Genomic DNA, 18,418 nt, shown 5'->3' with positions numbered 1-18,418 from the left:
AAACAAACATCTAGGAACTTTGAGGATTCAACATAGCAGAAGTCCAGAGAACATTTGTCCACGTTGAAAGCCAAAATGAAACACTAGGCCACACAAATGATACATGCAGTGCTTGAACACACTAAGCACAGATATATAATTCTTGAAAAAATATGGAAATGAATTTTAGTAAATATTCTAAATGCAAGGGAAAAAATCAAGGTGGCTGCTAATTACAGAGAAAATCAAAAGTTGTATAAGTATTCATAATATCCATACTACATGGCTGGCTCCACTATAAAGAGATTTTTCTTGTCACCTCATCACAGCCCACTGCTTAAACAAAGTGATGTGTGATAAACTGATAACATCTTTGCAAGATGTGACTATGAGAGAAAAGGAGGGTTTCAAAGGAACTAAATTTCCAACTTCTATAATGTGACAACAATTAGATAATATCTAATAATGAACAATTTGGAAGTGATTGTATTACTGATTAACCCAACAGAAATGCCAAATGCAGCATGCAGTGAACAGATAACATCTTATAGAATAAATGATATCTGGTACATGACGACATTCAGTGAATGTTGACTGAAGTGAACTGACATGCAAAAATTTTGTCAGGAATATGTGTCAATCTCAAACACTCTGTAAATATTAGGGCCTTCTCTTTAAGATTTCCCCTCTTTATTAAACCTAATCACTGAAAGTTTGTAGACGAAAAGAGAGAAAAATAATATCATTTTAATTACCCCCAAATGATTAATGATATTTTATAAAGAAAAAGAGAAATCACTGATATTTCACCATTAACATATTTAACAATACCATTAGCAAGCTAATTACATTCATAGATGATAAAATAAACAAATCCAATATTCACTAGAATGAAGCAAAGAACATTTCTCTTCAAAAGACTGTTCAGATGTAGTCAACATAAATCTTACCTCAGAACTCAGATGAGTACTTAAAGTTCATAAAAATTTATAAATCAAAACAGTTTTCTGGTAAGCACACATTTAGAAAGTTTTCTTGTTTGCTTCTGAATTACATTTCTCATGAAAATTAGAAACTTCTTTTTATTTAGAGCAAGACAGATTATTTTTATCCAAAGTTAAGTTAAATAACAATTCACTAAAATATCTGATAAAAGAGACCACAAAGATATAATGATTTAACAGTCTTTATTGTAAGCAAGTCCTTTTAAAATTCCCTAGTCATTACCAACATGTGAAGAAAAAGAACACATTTAATTCACTATGGATAGCTCTATTCAGCTGTGGTGTGTTAAATAACTAAGCCAGGAATGGTGCTAAGTTTCAGTTTTCATTCATTTAATAAGAATGTAAATATCCCCCAAGTAAACTCCCATGTAATACTGTTCCGAGTCTTTAAAGCACAGGAGAACTTACTCCTAGGTGTTTTCCTCCCTCTAACGCCAAACCTGAAAATAAAACATAGAAATCAAGGAAAGTAAGATTATGTTATCAGCACTCAGGTGATGTCATTGAACTGGAAGGAAAACCGTCCTATCCACGAGCACACAGTCTATAAAGAGTCACTTACCTTTAGTCTTCAAACAAACCATTATGGCACGTCATAGGGAATGCTTTTCTTCTGACAGGTAATTGTGTTGAACATGCTGTGGTAGGGTAAATACAGTGACTTTCTCATTCGGCCTCTCCTTTTCTTCACAGCGCTTACTACTCTTATGGGCACTATTAACCTTTTGAGCCAGATATTGGGCAGGGCTCAACCCCTATAAGGAGTCATCAGGTAGCTGCTTAGCAACACCTGTGGTCTCTAGCCACTAAATGCCTGTGGAATCCATCCCAGATGTAACAAAAAAGTCTTTAGACATGGCCAAATATGGAGAGATTGTGCCCTGTCGAGAATCAAAACTTTAACAAAATATGGCGGCCAGGGAGAGTGATTGCAAATAAAAGAATACAGATAAAAACAATTATCTCCTTTACATAATGGTAGTCTTCTGGTTTGGCATAGGCCAAAGTACTTGTTGATGCTACAAACTTAGGACCATTTTAAGATAAAATATCTTCCACACCTAAACCTAAATTCAAGTAAAAGAAGTCTAATTAAGACTACTCACAAAGAACACATTGTAAATAATTCTGACTAATCATCTTTCCATATTTGCCTTAAAAGAGTGAAAAGTCAGCCTTTTTATATTACAGGGCACAATTCCAGAAATGTAAAAAAAAAAAAAAGGAGTACTTACCATGTGACAGACATAGTACTTGGTATTCAAGAAATAGTCATATATCAAATATATTTACTGAACTGAGAAATAACTCTTACAGTTTTTAAAGGGTTATTGTTGTGATCTTTGGCAAAAGATTCTTCCACATAAGATCAAAAGCATGAACAATGCAACACACGAGAAGCCAATCAATTTGCACTTCATATATATATATATATATATGCACATACATATATAAACATACATGTATATATAAACATTTTTTATATAGATGTTCATAGTTCAAAAGACCACTAAGAAGAAGGGAACCCACAGAATCGAAAGATGGAGCTTGCCGGGCGGTGGTGGCGCATGCCTTTAATCCCAGCACTTGGGAGGCAGAGGCAGGCAAGATCTCTGTGAGTTCGAGGCCAGCCTGGTCTACAAAGGGAGTTCCAGGACAGGCTCCAAAGCTACAGAGAAACCCTGTCTCGAAAAAACAAAAAAAAAGAAAGATGGAGCTTGTACCTAGAATATATGATTGATTAATAGTGCAATAATAAAAAGATAAATGAAATGTTCAAACAATATGAATATGTATCTCTTCAAAAGATGACCGACAATCATCAAGCATTTTAAAATATTCAACATTAGCATTTATTAAGGAAATTCAAAGAAGAATCACAGTAAGATGTATAAATGCACAGGTATTAGGATGGCTACAATTAAATAGCCAGATAGTGACAAATTCTGGCAAGCATAAAGAGAAAGTGGAACCCTAACTGTTGAAGGGAATATAAAAATGGGACACTTTCTCTGAAAGACAGTATGACCATTCTTCCAACAATTAACTATAGAGTTATTTGACCTAGTAATTTCATGCAGACTCCCAGGTATATAGCCAAGAAAAATGAAAATATAAGCACTCACAGAGACAGAGACACAGAGACACATACCCAAACTAATAGCACATAAGTCATTATAACCTCATCATCCATAACAGTCAAAATGCTCAACTATCCATCAATGGATGAACTATAGTATATTCACAAAATGGAATTCTATTTGACCATAAAACCAAATGAAGTCCTGACATACACACACACACACACTAACAACATGGATGAATCATGAAGATCTCATGCTAAATGAAACCAATCAGTCACAAAAGGGCAAATAAGTGATTTCGTATATGAAATGTTCAGAACAGTAAAATCTAGAGCAATTCAAAGTAGAGTTGTGGTTTCCTATGGCTGGCACCAGGAGAGGGACAAGTGGGAGAGAAAATGGGATCTTAAGGACAGAACAAGGTTTCTTATCGTTATTTCGATGATGAAACAACCAAAAATGGAGTGTAGTGATGATTGTATCCATGAACACACTAAAATGATAACAAACACACTAAAATGCAAACTATTTATATGCTTAGAATATATTTATATAGCATACTTTAAATGGATGACATATATCATATGAATTATGTCTGACTAGAGCAGCTTTGTTCAAAACAACATTCCAGGTACATTAAAAAAAAACTCAGCAGTTGAACTATGGCTTATTAAAAAACATCTTGAATATGTCCTATTGTCTAAAGAGAGCTCATTCTTTTTATTGTAAAGTATGAAATGTGTGAAAAGATCATTAAATCCTATTTGAACTACTAAAAATACTTTGTGTAAATACTTAAGAACATGAAAATCCTGACAGTACAAAAAATAAATTTAAATGCCAGCATGAGGAACTTTCAGGGGCATAGAACACAGTGATCATTTCAAATGTTTTAGGAGACTTGAAGCAATTGAGTTCATGAAGCAGCAGCGGGGAGGGGGGAGGCTGTGAAACAAAAAGAGTTAAATAATCCATATGAGAAAATCGGGAGCCTGGAGCAACCCCTCCTTTACCAGGCTTCAGAGCCGCTCAGAAAACAACCCTCCTTCCTCCCCATGAACCATAAGCCTTCTTTTTCAGGACCCTAACATAATCACCCATAGATTTACTCCAGTAACAAATAGGAAGTGTATACAACAAAGCGCAAAACAACAACAGATTGAAGGAGGTATATAAAGGGCTAAACCAGTTCCCAGCAATGGCTACTGCGAAGTTGGATAGTCATCAAGCATGACCGCTTTTTTTTATTCAGGCATACATAGCAAGATCCTTGAATGTATAGCTAGCCCACAGTCCCACTACTGAGATGATTCAACCTGTGTTGAATCCAGGCTAAAAAAAGTCAACTCCCATGTTTCTCTTATGTGGTGGGCTGTCTCGATCATGCTGCTCTGTGTCACTGCAGAGCCCTGGTTTGCGTTGTTGCCACACTCCATGGCTTTCCAGACCTGAAGTATCACCAACATCAGTAGCAACGAAAGCCTAGACACATTAGGGATTTTTTTTTTTAATATATAAAAAATCTCAGCTTTTGTCTTGGCTACTGCAAACAATTCAGTTTACCATCAGTCCGAGAATAGGTACCTCATTCAATACTGGGCTCCACATTTGAATAAAAAAACGGGGCTAATATTGGGGTGGAAAAGGCAAGGAAAAAACAACCAAAGGCAAGAAGATTTTTTTAAACAGAGCTTCATGTTTCAAAATGACTATATTGGAAGCCAGAATGACCCAGATTATGGGGGGGGGGGAATTCATTCCTTTGCAGGGTGGCTATGGCTTGAGGTGGGAAGAGGGAACGGGGGGGGGGGCATCTACATGGTGAAAGAACTGGGAATGGTCTTTAGGTACCACCCACCTCTGCAAATGAATCACTGCAGTGTCAACGCTGCACTGATTCCATGAATTGCCAAACAGGATGAGGTAAGGCATAAGCCCGGAGCCCCCTCCTCCCCTTTTTTCCCTCCTCCTGCACACAGAAGCATCCCTCAGCGAGGTGCACCAAGCAACCCAACGCCGGCCCGGGCTGAAGGGCTGACGTCACCTTTCTGCATTGAGCTCAAGGACTAGTAGCAGTACCAATTAGGTGGGGAACAGAGTTGGGGAGCTACCGCAGCCACCAGGTAGTAGGGGTCCTCCTCTTAGGTACTGTAGATTGGGTTCACACAGTAAACACAATGACCAGATGGAAACAGTAAAGGGTGGAACTGAACCAGAAAGGGGTCTTAAGACCAACTCACTGAGTACGCTCAAAGATACATAACCCCTTGCTTATGTAAGACCCTCTCCGTGCGCCTCCACGCGGTGGCGGCGCCTGTCCCGCATTAGTGCGCTTGAGAGACTGATCGCCCTTGTCCAGGCAGGCAGAAGGCTGCCGGCGACTGTCTCCCGCAGCCCCACCGGGTTGGGACTGAGTTGGAATCTGGGATCAAACCCCGCTGTCCTGAGCCCGCTCCCAACCCGCCACAGGTTAGATCCAACAGGCCTCCAAAACTAGCTGGTAAGGTAGAGAGAGGAGTCCAGAAGAGAAAACAGACAAATCCCCAACTTTCCCCAGGGACTGACCCTGTCCTGGGAGCTTAAGAAATCAATGCATTAAAAATAATATATATATATTATTATATATAAATAATTATATATATATTGGAAGGGTCAAAAATCTGCAACCATCGCCACCACATAGCTCACTACAGTTTTCGTCAGGCAAAATCGAGGGTCGAAGCAGCCCAGACCTGCACCCTACCTTCCCTTAGCCCCGACTCAGCACCCTGCGCCTGTCTCCTTATCCACCGTCTAAGATTGGCTTTCGGGTTTGGGTTTTTCCTTCCACCTTTCTTTCTAAGAGCATCACCACACGGTCTGCTGGACCGTGGCCCGGCCAGCAGCCAGGCTTGGGCACTCACCCAGAAGACGAAGGAGTAGATGATGAGGAGGGTTTTGAGACAGGTTATCACAGGTTTGGTCTCCATTCTCCTCGATGCCATACTACAGAGCTCCGGCGGCGGCGGTGGCGGCGGGCGGCGGGGCGGCGCGCGGGAGGGGGAGGAGGCGGGGCCAAGGGAGGCGGGGCGCGGGGCGCGTGCAGCCCAAGCTTCCCGGGCGGGCGCGCGCAGGCTGGGAGAGGCGCGTGCATAAGCGCGCACCCTGCGGGACTTGGGCAGAAGGAGCAGGCTCAGAAAGCAGCCCAAGCCTGTACTCCAGCTTGGGCACAGACCTCCAGCTAAGCTGGAGGCTGCAACAGTTAGTGGACCGAGTGAACCCGAGAGCCTAGAGGATGGGGCGGAGGTCAGGGCAACCTTTCTCAGACCACCCCAGCATTAAGATTTCAGCTTTGTACAAAGCAGGGCCTGCCCCTGACTACATAAAGATTGTGTAGTGTGTTCGTGCGTTTGGACACTCAGAAGTCATGTCCTTGGTGATAAGCACACCTGTTTGTGCCAGGAACACACTGTGATATCCAGAGAGACAGCTGGAAGATAGTAAGGAACCGGGGAGTACAGAGACCCCAAAATCCTTGCTACTTCGCTGGAATTTGAAAGTTCCCTTTGAACTCCATACTTTGAGATTTCCCCACATTTGGAAATGACAAAACTAAATCACAAGATGTAACAACATTCATATATACAAGATGTTTAACAGAAAACAATAAAAACATCAAATGATTAAAATAAACTACCAGAGAGAATCCCTTGCCTCCCCTAGGGAACACAATCTCACTCCTGTGAAGCCACACTGCAACAAGGAAGCACAAAGGAAAGCAACTTGGTAGTTCCTCCAAAAGTGGGCCATAGAGGCACCGTAGGAATTCAGCCCTAGACTCTACCCAAGAGAAACGAAGGCACAAGACCATGTGAAAACCAGTGTGGGATGTGAACGCCAGTTCATACTGGTGATGAGTGGAATCGCCTGACAAATGGATGGCGCCCTCATTCCTATACAAGGGAAAACTGTTCATCTGTGCTGCTGGTACATGCTTCCAAGTGGATGAGCTTCCAAAGTAGGCAGAGTGGAAGAAGCCGGACACAGATCACATACCGAATGAGCCACGTCTAAAATAAACAAACCCATGGAGAAAAAAGACCTGAGTGGTTGGTAGGGGACAGAAATAAGGAAGAAGTAACTATTGATGGTTGGGTGCTTTGATATTTGGAGTGGAGAAAGTGTTGTGGAATTGCATGATTTAGTGAGAAAATTAAAAACTAATGAATGGCATAATTTTCGAGAATGACCTTTATGGCATGTGATTTATTACAGAATAGAAAATAATATACACTATACCTAGATTTCCTGCAGCTAATTCAAAGAGGAACTCATAGATTCTACCAGAGATTTAATCTTCTTCCCCAGGAAAAGTACAATAGGAAGCAACAGCATCATAGGCCTACTCCATGTGGACGTTGTTAAGAATACTTTCTGTGATAGAGTCAATACAGCTTCCAAAGCCTTTCAAGATTGGTTGCAGCTAGTATAATTATTACCTGCAATGAATTAGACATGGTTGCAGGTCAGTAAGGTCATTGTACAAACAAGAAACATATGAGAAGGAAGACCTGGTGAAGAAAATAACCAATCATAAGAAATGGTGTCAAAGAAAGGGAGACTTCGCAGTGATTCTCAATGATTGCTGCTCAGTTGTCCCACCTGCAGAGCTGAAAAGAAACAGTGAATGCCCCTGCCTGGTCCAGGTTAGTCTCAATTATCTCCAATGAATTGAAGGCTCGGGAGTCCTTAAAGCCCTTCAGGTGAATCTAATACTAAGCGAGAGCTGAGGGCCAGTTTTCTTTCTGTGACGAAATTAAATTTGTCTTGACAAAAGAGACTCCTCCTTTCCCTTGGGAGGTTGCAGACTGATTCCTACAACTCTCTGGAGGGACAGGGAAAGGCTTCTAATGACTTCAAGGTCATAGCTGAAAAATACCTTGGCTGTGTATAAGTGACTCTGTAAAGTCAAAAATTCTAACTGCCCCTCAAAGATAATTTGATGAGTTTATACAGACTAGAGGATATTTACGGATGAAAAGCATCAGCTTAAACCAGCTCATCATTCCAATTTTGAAGCTTTATTTTGGAATGTCTAATTAAGTCTAATTTTTTTTGAAAACTTAGATTATTCTACCCCAAATAAACTATTTAAATGCAGAGATAAATATATACTTATCTTAAGTAACATAACTAATAAGTAAATTAAAATATTTTGTAGACAGCCTTGTTAACAAATTGTGATCTGTGATTCAGGATTTAAAAAAATCATTCTAGTTTTACAGTGAGGACTGAGGAATTTCCTTGCATCCACAGGTTTCATTGCTAAATCCAAAAAAGTCTTGCCCAAAAGTCTTGACGAAACAAGATAGGGACCACTGCAAAGGGACAGAAGGCAAACAGCCTCAGGGCCATTAACTTCTCTTCTGCCTTTTTCCTCCTATGTTGTCAACAGCTTTGTTCTGTCAAAAGGCCAGAAGGCCAGAATGTTTACAGACTAGGAGCCCCTGAAGACTGAACCAAGCTAAAATTAGTGTGCTCTGAGATAAGCAACACAATTAAAAAACAAAGATAAGAAGGAACTGTCACTGAAGACAAATCTAACTAAGCCCTCTGACATCATTTCTTCTTAGTTGATCTAAATAGCACTGATTTCCGAAGTTGAATACATGTTTTCAACATAAAAGCTTCCACTGACTTGTTGGAGACCATGCATCTGCCATGTGAATTCTAACAGTTGGCTAGGTTAATACACAAATCCTCACAGAGTGTCTTTGCTAAGAATCTGCTTCCTTAAAAGAGTTGACGTGTATCCCATGGGAGTGGGATGCCAAACTTGGTAATTCTGTCTTCATATCGTTTCCTCACTTTTGCTGCCTCAACCTCTGCATCAGCTTCTGCTGGGTTCTGCATGTGACAGGATGACTAACTGAGAAACTTCTGCCTCAAAACTGTACTACAGAGTTAGCTCAGCCTATTGACTATTGGGGCAGATACAGTTTTTTTTTTCTATTCTGCTCTTGTGATTTCTCAGCAGCTCAAGCGCTGAGAATCCTTCAGTTCTGTGTAAACCAAGAATATTTATGTGGCATGATGACGTCACTAGTAGCTCAATTCTTTCTGAGTGAGCCTCCTGGCCCCTTAAGCCCACCTAGTACAAATCTAGGATTTCAATGCCCAAGCAGGGAAATAGCTCTTGAAACTTTGCCCATGACTAATGAACAGTTACCAAATTCTAGTCCATTCCCCACCAAATATATGAAAGTTGCTGTTCTAGTTTGTCCAACAAGCAGCACCATGGCTCTCCTCTTGATCATTGTGGTCTCCCTCCAGTTCCAGGGGATGTTGGTCAGCTTGGACCAATGTCCTAATAAAGCTTTGCCTGTCTTGCTGCAAACTATGGTCCAATGTCAGATCATGTCATCTGTTGTGAACTAGTAGCATTTGCACCCATTAGGAGAGTTTATTGAAACTGTGAAACCTCAAGATCACACTGCAATTCTGTGTTCAAATTGCTAGGATTTGCTACAGATAAGTACCTGGCAGGAGGTCGGTGATGAATTGAAGTTCTAACCCCAGTACCTCTGAAATAAGTTTGCTGCAAACACAATTACTAAGTCAATATGGGATCATAGTAGACTATTGGGGGCCCTTAAACTACAATGATTGGGTCCTTTAAAACAGTGATAAGTTAGTCTTTGTGAAGACTGAGTTGCACAGGAAAAAGGCCATCTGGCAGCAAAAAACATCAGAGTAATGCAACCTCTAGACAAAGAGCATTAAGGATCAATGGTCCTCTGCAGAAGCCTTAAGGAGGGCAGGAAGGACTCATCCCAGAGTATGAGTAAGAGCAGGCTCTTCTGACCCTTTGATCTCATGCTTCTAGCCTTCACACCTGGGAGAGAAAGTATTTCTCTTGCTTTAAGGCACCCAGTTTGGGGGTTAGGGAGAAGGCTCAATGGTTGAGAGTGCCTACTGCTCTGGCAGAGGAAGGGAGTTCGATTCCCAGTACCTACATTGGGTAGTTCACAACTTGTTGTAACTCTAACTCCATAGTATTCAATGCCCTCTTCTGGGCACCTACATTCACATATTCATACAGGCATACACATAATTAAACATAAAATAATATTTTTTAAAAGATACAGTTTGTCATGCTTTTTGGTGGCAGTTACAGAAAGTATAACCCACTCTTATGTATATATCAAAAAAGAATTGAAAACAGGCATTTAAACAAAGAGTTACATATGGACGTTTACATTAGTACTATTTACAATAGCCCAAGTGTTTTGTCAGATTATGCATGGATAAACAAAATGTAGCATATGTTTGCAATGGAATGTTATTCACTCATAAAACGGAATAGATAACCTATTATATGTGAGAATGTGGATGAACCTTGAAAACTTTATGCTAGGTGAAAGAAACCAAACACAAAGGCCATGGATTTAATTACCCGACTCATGTGAGCTATCCTAAATTGTACTTTAAGCTAGGTAAAATGGTAACGTTTATACTGTATTTACTTTATCATGTACAGAAATAATATATAACAACAGCAAGTCCAAAGGTTCTGCCACCTGAAGAAAGGGTGTGTTTGGTGAACAGAAAGACCTTCCTGGAAACAAAGAGGAGTGGAGTGTGGGAGGCTAGAGAGGAGTCAGTTCTCCAGGCCTTTTCCAGTGATAATAAGAAATTTCTCTAAAAGTGAGGGAAGCATTTACTTTTTCTTATCTCTTGAAGATGAAGAGCACCTGCATCAAAACCCCGACCCGTCCTCTCTGCAATCTGTTGACTAACATTTTAGCAGAATCTTCAAGTGCAATTCCTAGCATGTCACTCTCTTGCCTTCTAAAAGGTTTTCTTTTCTTTTTTTTTTTTTGAAGTAAACTTTTCTTTATTTCTAAACCTTAGCTTAAGTTTTTGCTCTCCATCAATATGCTCACAGCCTAGAGTTTTTTGCTTTGTTTTTTCATTCCTTGAGAGTTTCATCTCTAAAAGGTTTTCTATCACTACCTTGGAATCAAATTTCAACTCTTTACCTCAGCTTAGAAAGCACACCTGAGCAGGCTCCAACTTTATCTGCTCTGCCTTGTGTTTCAGCTGCTTTCGCATAAACAAAGCAGGATGTCGATGTCGCCCCCTCAGAGAGTCCATTCTAGTTTAAACCAGTTACCCAGTCAACAGTCACCTAGTCATTGTCTGTTTTATTCCCTGACAGCATTTCTCGACCATTTTCTTGTTTATATACTTGATTTTGGTTTGGTTCTGAATTTGTGTGTGCTTGAAACTTTTTTTGCTGTTGATTCCCCCACCGCCACCACCAGCACCACCAGATCCCTCACTAAAATGCAAAGTCTACACGGAAGATGGGGTTTTTGTCTTTTTGTTCACTGTTGTGTCCTCAGCACATAGATACAGTCGGAATACAAAGAAAGATCTGAACACATGAATGATACCCAGTAGATGATTGCTGACTGCTTGAAGAAGGGTGTGACATTTCAAATGGGCCTTGAAGTAGAGATTAGATAATGGTGGTCTTTGAGGGTTACAAAAGCACCTCAATACAGGCTAGAAACAACATGACCAAAGGCAGCTTGAACAAAGGCAAAAAACTCACACAGAAAAGTAACAAGGCAGCTAGCTAGAAGACCCAGGGAAGGGAAACAAATTGGCTTTGCTCTCACGGCAGTGGGCCTCACGCTGGCCAAGGCCCTAAATTAGGTCTAGTGCAAGGCAATTAGAACAGTGGAGCAACCCCGCTTAGTGGCATAACTTAATCTGATGTTAGAGCATCCCTCCTTAGTGATATGACTCAATCTGACAAAGTTTAGGGGAGTAATTTGGGAAGCAGTATGAAGGATGAGAAGAAAAGCACAGAAGCAAAAGAGGAGTAGGGAGGTCATTTTAACAGTCCAACTGAAAGAGAAGGTCTGGACCCAAGGAAATGGCTGGAAAGAACAGGGTGGAGCATTTTCTCCATCCCATCTGCATTAGACTGTTGTGGATATTAGCTGAAGATGTGTTGCATTCGTTTATGCTGTGTAGCATTTGTTTAATGATGCAAACATGTGCTGCATTCTTTTATGTTGCATTTGTTTAGCTCTGTGAAGCTGTGTTACTTTGTCTGTCTAAAACACCTGATTGGTTTAATAACGTGCTGAATGACCAATAGCTAGGCAAGAGTGAGCAATAGGCAGGGCTAGCAGGCAGAGAGAATAAATAGGAGGATAAATCTAGGCATGGGAGAAGAGGGAGGAGCGAGAAAAGGAGAGGAGGATGCCAGGGGCCAGCCAGCCAGCCCCACAATAAGCCATAGAGTACGAAGTAAAGGAAGCTATATAGAATAAAGAATGGTAAAAGGTCCAGAGGCAAAATATAGTTAAAGAGAAACAGGATAATTTGACTAAGAAAAGCTGACTAGAAACAAGCCAAGCTAAGGCCAGGCATTCATAATTAAGAATAAGTCTCCGTGTATTTATTTGGGAGCTGGCTGGTGGGCAATCATAGCATATCATAGATATCAACAACAAAGTAGCAGTCATTTGGAAATACACAAATGAACTTTTTTAGTCTTAAAGAGAAATTGTTGGCATACTACTGAGAAACAACAGTAAATTACATGCAATATCATCTCAACTATCTATATAAAGACTTGTTAGAAGGATACTGGAAGAAAGTGTATGTATGAGCTAAGCATGGTGATGCATGCCCATTAATCTCAGTACTTGAGGTGTTGAGGCAGGAGGATTGCCCTATATTTGAGGCCAGCCTGGACTACACAGTGAGTTTGAGGCAAGTCTGGACTATGCAGTAAAACAGTCTCTAAAACAAAGTATGTATATATTTTTCAGAGTTGTTCAGAGTTGTAGCTATAGGTACTTTATACATTTAAAAATGGTTTTTTTAGTTCCCCAAATTTTGTATATATAATCAGAAAATAATATTTTATAAAAGAAGCCTCTGCTTAAAGGGAGACATCTTTGAACTGTTTTGCAAAGTTTCTTATGTGAACTTTGAACATAGTTTCTGTCTTAGTTTCCTTTCTATTGCTGTGATAAGATGTTAACCAAAACCAACTAAGGAAGGAGAGAGGTTTTTTTTTTTTTTTTTATCTTACAGTTCCCAATCCTTTACTGAGGGAAGTCAAGGCAAGAACTCGAGGCAGGAACCTGAAGTCAGGAACTAAATCAGAGGGCATGGAGGAACACTGCTTAATGGCTTGCCCTCGGACTCACGTCCTCTATTCTTATACATCCCTAAACACCACTTTCCCTGGAGTAGCACTGCCCACAGTGGGTTGGGTCCTCCCACATCAATCAATAATTTAAAAAATACCCCTACAAGCCAATCTAATGGAAGCATTTTTCTAAACTGAGTCCCCCTTCAAAGCTGACTCTAGGTTGTGTCAAGTTCACACACACACACAAATTACCAATATATGTTCATTTACTGACATTTCTACATTACTGTCCTACCTGGGCTTCTCAAACGAACTTTTACCCTGGACTTAAGAAATATCTTCAGTCCATACTGGATCTGCTTACACAAAGCACCCAGGAAAACATTCAACCAGAGAGCATAGGAGATGAAGCTTGGGAAACTTGGCTCAAGGGGATGTGATAAACACATCAGAGGCTAGGGTTCTTCAGACAGCTTGACACAGATAGACATGGAATGCAGGTCCTCCCCATTCCTCTACAGGCTTCCCATGAGCTTTGAGGGAAAAGAAAATATTTGAAAGCCTACGTTTAAAAAAAGTCATGAAGATACTGGAAGCATAAACAAAGGGTTGTACCTAATATAGCCTACTTGACAACAAATAGCGGGACAAAAGGTACTGTTTTTATCTTATCAGAGTGACAGTTGAATGGCTTGGACATGGGGTGGGAATGTAAGAAACTCAACCTCTCAAGACTGAACAAACCTAACAGAAGTAAAAGGCCAACAGCACTAATAGGACTGTAATCTTGAGACTCAGAATGAGAGCAGTCACCGATAGCTAGGGACACAGGGTTGTAAATAGAAGTGTCACCTCCCTGCACACCAAGGAATCCCTGAACAATTTGGGAGGGATTTCAGAAAGTAGTTTTTCAATTTTGTTTTTGATTGTGTGTGTGTGTGTGTGTGTGTGTGTATGAGTGTTTTGCCCAAATAAGTGAATGTGCCCCATGTATGTGACTGAGGAACTTCTAGGTCAGGGGAGGGTGTTAGCCCACCTGAAACAAGAGTTACAGATGGCTGTGAGCCACCTTTTGGGTGCTGGGAATAGAACCTTGATCTTCTGGAAGAGCAACAACTGCTCAGCCATCTCGCCAGCCCTTGTTTTTGATTTTTGATCCATCAACTCTTCTATAATTTTGTGGTAAAAAAAAGTAAACACATGTAAAAAATGTATTTATAAGAATTCTGATTGCAGAGTTTGCTGTTGAAATACTGGAACTAACAACCCATAAAGCCAAGTGTTGTGATGCATGCCCATAATCCCAGGACTCAGGAGGCCGAGGCAGGGGGATATTCAATTGGAATCAGCTAGGGCTATATAAGCCAACACTGTCTTTAAAAAATATCCATCAATGATGATTTTAGGTACATTTATCCATTCTACAAAAGTATGCTCTATCTGCAAGAAACTAACTACTAGAGATTACAGCTATGAGCCGAACAAACAAGATCTCTACCCTTGGTGAGCTTACCCTCCACTTGAGAAAAAAAAATAGTGGAGTAAATTTTAATTATACATACTATGTAATGTATAATGCAAGCCCTAATTATTAGATATAGTTAACTATATTAAAGCAAAAGGCTTATTAAGATGAAATATACCATAAATAATTTCTACAGATGTTAGAGTAGAAAAATATAAATCATACTTCAGTAACTACAATCATGAAATTCATTAGTGTGCATAAGTCAATGTTCTTAGGAGGAAAGTTTACCTCTGGAAAATACTCATTTGATAGTTTTCAAGTTGTATTTCATTTGTAATAAAATTATTTTCCTTCTTGAAAAATGATTATAGACGTCTTTTCTTTCAAGCATGGCTTATGGGACAAAGGAGCTGTGGCTAGAGTTTCTGAGGTAAATCCTGAGCATTTGAAACCCCAAACAGGCAGAATGCCAGTGCTTTGGCCTTGAAAAGGAGCCCGAATCCGCTGGTGGAAGGGCAGAGTATACAGCCCTAGGGCTGCCCTGTTTTTTCCATTATGCTTTTCTTGCTAAGCTCTAAGAGGACATAACTATGCTTAAATGCATTTCTTGGAACTGAGGTGTCATTGTTCATTGCATTTGGAAACTCCCACTGATGTGTTTACTGCCTGCATTTATATTGTATCTCTCAAGAAACCATCTAAACATCTAGTAATAGAGAATCAATTTAAAAATGATATTATTTCATAGTCAAATCTTATTTGGCTCTCAACTATTAGTTTCGATACTCTTTTTGGTATTACAGAGATAAAGAGACCTACAAAGTACATTTTTCTGGCTTTCTTCCCAACTGGCTTCCTGTTAGGTTTGCCAATGAGAAGCACTGGTAGATGGACTATAGTATGGGGAAAAAGAGAAGCCTTTTCTCCCATCTCTGGGGTCCTTCCAGCAGAAGCAACAGCAAGACTACAGGGAAGTCTTTATTCTCAACAGCATCTGTGACAGTTTTAACAACAGTGAAGCCTTTAGATCCCTGGGCTCCCACTCAGCGCTACCAGTGCCTCTAAAAGGAGTAGCCACAGCACCATTTGCAGAGCTAGGGCTAATACAGCCTCGTGGGCCCCAGCTCTGTAGTGGTGGTTTTCTGTTCGCTAGGCAATACACACTGTGGCCCACTGTTTTCAAAACTAGAAAATTATTCCTCTCTGTGTTATTTAAAAACAATTTCCAGTTGGCACACAAAATAATGGAGTTCATTCTTCGTTTTTATATGTATATGTCATCTTACTTTTTCCTTATTCACTCCCCTTCCCTGTCCTCCTGTATCCCCTTTGACCTGTGGTTATGGGTTTCCTTCTGCCTCCCAAATCATACCCTCCATTTGCTTTCATGCTGTGTTTTCATGGTAATGATAAAGCCATTTGCACAGAAAGTGAAATCTATTTTTTCTTTCTTTGAATCTGGGCTGGCTTTGTTCCTTATTTCAACTCACTGAATGCAATGAAAGTGACATTGTGGGGGTGCCAAGCTAAGGCCTTCAGAAAACTCGTGTCTTTCTGCTCACTGTTTCCCAGCCCTGTGAGAAGAAACAGAGAATAGCTTTGTAGGGAACGAGTTAACTGTGTGCATCAGTGTCTAGCCAGCCCACTTGTCCCCGGTGATGCTTCAGATGTGTGAGGGAGCCCAGCCAAGATGAGCAAAACCAACGTATCATCAAGCACAGATGAAGGAAAGCTCTTGAGGGAGACGAGAGATCTAGCCGAAAGAGCACCACTGACACTGTGGACTGCGGAATTGTCTCTTAGATAAATGTATTGGTTTTAAGTAAGTTTGTTATATCTCAGTAAGTTTAGAATGGTTTGTTACAAGCTAATAACTAACTGATGTGAACGCTGGTCTAATTTTCTGAGACTTTATATCTTTGTGGCAAATTGCTAACATCAAGTCCTCTCCTGCATCAAATCTATAAAGCGGTTTCTGCTTGGCCAACTGGAAACTCATTCACACATATTATGTCCACAGAATGGAATTCTATACAAACAGTAAATGAATGGCAGAATAGATTTTCTTTTAAGATCTGAAATTCCCCAAATTGTGCTTATAAGTGAAGCATGAAGTGACAAATGTATGTAGAGTGTGCCCTAGTGTGTGTGTGTGTGTGTGTGCACGCGCATGGCCCTAGTGTGTGTGTGTGCACGCGCATGGTTGTATTGGGGGATAAACATGATTACTAATAATCATTGCTTTACGATTCAATACTTCACCATTTTGTGATTTTTTTGTTTTTTATTATCAACCTTTTTTATGTTTTCTAAATGATTTTTTGAGCGTGTGATTCTTTTAGAATCAGGAAAGATCTGTTTTTAGTGATTATCTTCAGGGCTGTTATTTGACTTGGGAAAGCCATAAAACACTCTGTAACTCTCTTTTAAGCAACATTTTTCAAACCACAGTTTCTTTTTCAACGAGTAACTGACCTGAGAAGTTGGCTTGATCTGTGCTAATAGTCTCCCTGGCTAGGGTGCTCCCTTCCTATTATCACCCCGGAATTCATGGTGCAACCATCTGAAGTAGAACCTCCAACATTTTTCCCTGTCCGCTCTCTTTCAAGCCACCATATCTCCTTACTAGACAACAACCAGATAAACATCCTCTGGATGTATATATCTTATGTGTATCCAATTCCAGCTAATTCACTCGAAAGGCATATGAATCTTGGATTACTGGGGATCTTTTGTTAAAGCCATGTTATGTTTACACATAGACTACACTACTTATAATAAATATTATATTTCTTTGACATGAAATACATAAATAATTGTGGTAGTTTGAATGTAATTGGCCCCCATAAGCTCATAGAAAGTAGCACTATTGGGAGGTGTGGCTTTGATAAAGTAGGTATGGCCTTGTTGGAGGAAGTGTGTCACTGTGGGGGCAGGCTTTGAGGTCTCTTTTGCTTAAGTTCATTCAGTGTCACAGTCCATTTCTTGCTGCTGGCAAGATATAGAACTCTTTGCTGCTTCTTCAGCTCCATGTCTGTGTGCACAGCACCATGCTCCCTGCCGTGGTGATAACGGACTGAACCTCTGAAACTATAAGTCACCCCAGTTAATTTGTTTGCCATATAAGAGTTGCCGTGGCCATGGTGTCCCTTCATGGCAATAGAAACCTTAACTAAGATGCTGATGAAGACTTAGCTCAGAAAACTGAGCCAAAATTGACAGTTTCAGGTGCACATTATAAATTGCATTTATCATGCTGATTGACCTTTCTTTTTAAATCAAAACATGAGCTAATGTTGACAAACTTCAGTGTAATATTAGTAATATTAGTCTTATCACTGATTAATCTAATTAAGTTTGTTTTTTACTATCTTTAATTGGACTGTAACTAGCAGATCAATACATAAAAATAAATATGATAGATGGATGAGATGATTCAGTGGGTCAAGGCACTCGCTGCTAAGCCTGGTGATCTGATGACCATGTGACCCACATGGTAGGAGAGACCAGACTCCCATGGGTTCTCCTTTGGCTTCTACACATGTGCCCTCACACGTGTGTACTACCCAAAATAAATTAATAAAATTAACAAAAGGTGAATGCATTAATATTTCTCCTACCTCGTTAGAGTGAAATGAAATTTAAACATTAAAATATATGGATGCTGCATAACAGAGGCCAGAACTCCATAGTCCTGAAATGTGTGCATGATTACATT

The 18,418-nt window shown here is 40.1% G+C and overlaps 1 protein-coding gene across 1 annotated transcript in view; it reads right to left on the bottom strand.

Moving 5' to 3' along the window:
* The window catches only part of Tspan7 (tetraspanin 7), a 101,578-nt gene extending 95,473 nt beyond the window's left edge, over window positions 1–6,105 (bottom strand). The window contains exon 1 of the mRNA XM_057760255.1: window positions 5,974–6,105. Coding sequence (XP_057616238.1) covers window positions 5,974–6,054 — 81 coding nt within the window. The 5' untranslated portion in view covers window positions 6,055–6,105. The remainder of the gene's footprint in view (window positions 1–5,973) is intronic.
* Between the last annotated feature and the right edge of the window lie 12,313 nt (window positions 6,106–18,418).

The sequence above is a fragment of the Chionomys nivalis genome, chromosome X (assembly GCF_950005125.1).
Source record: "Chionomys nivalis chromosome X, mChiNiv1.1, whole genome shotgun sequence".
NCBI classification, from domain to species: domain Eukaryota; kingdom Metazoa; phylum Chordata; class Mammalia; order Rodentia; family Cricetidae; genus Chionomys; species Chionomys nivalis.
Note: the sequence above shows the minus strand (reverse complement) of the source record. Positions and strands in the feature narration are given on the sequence as shown.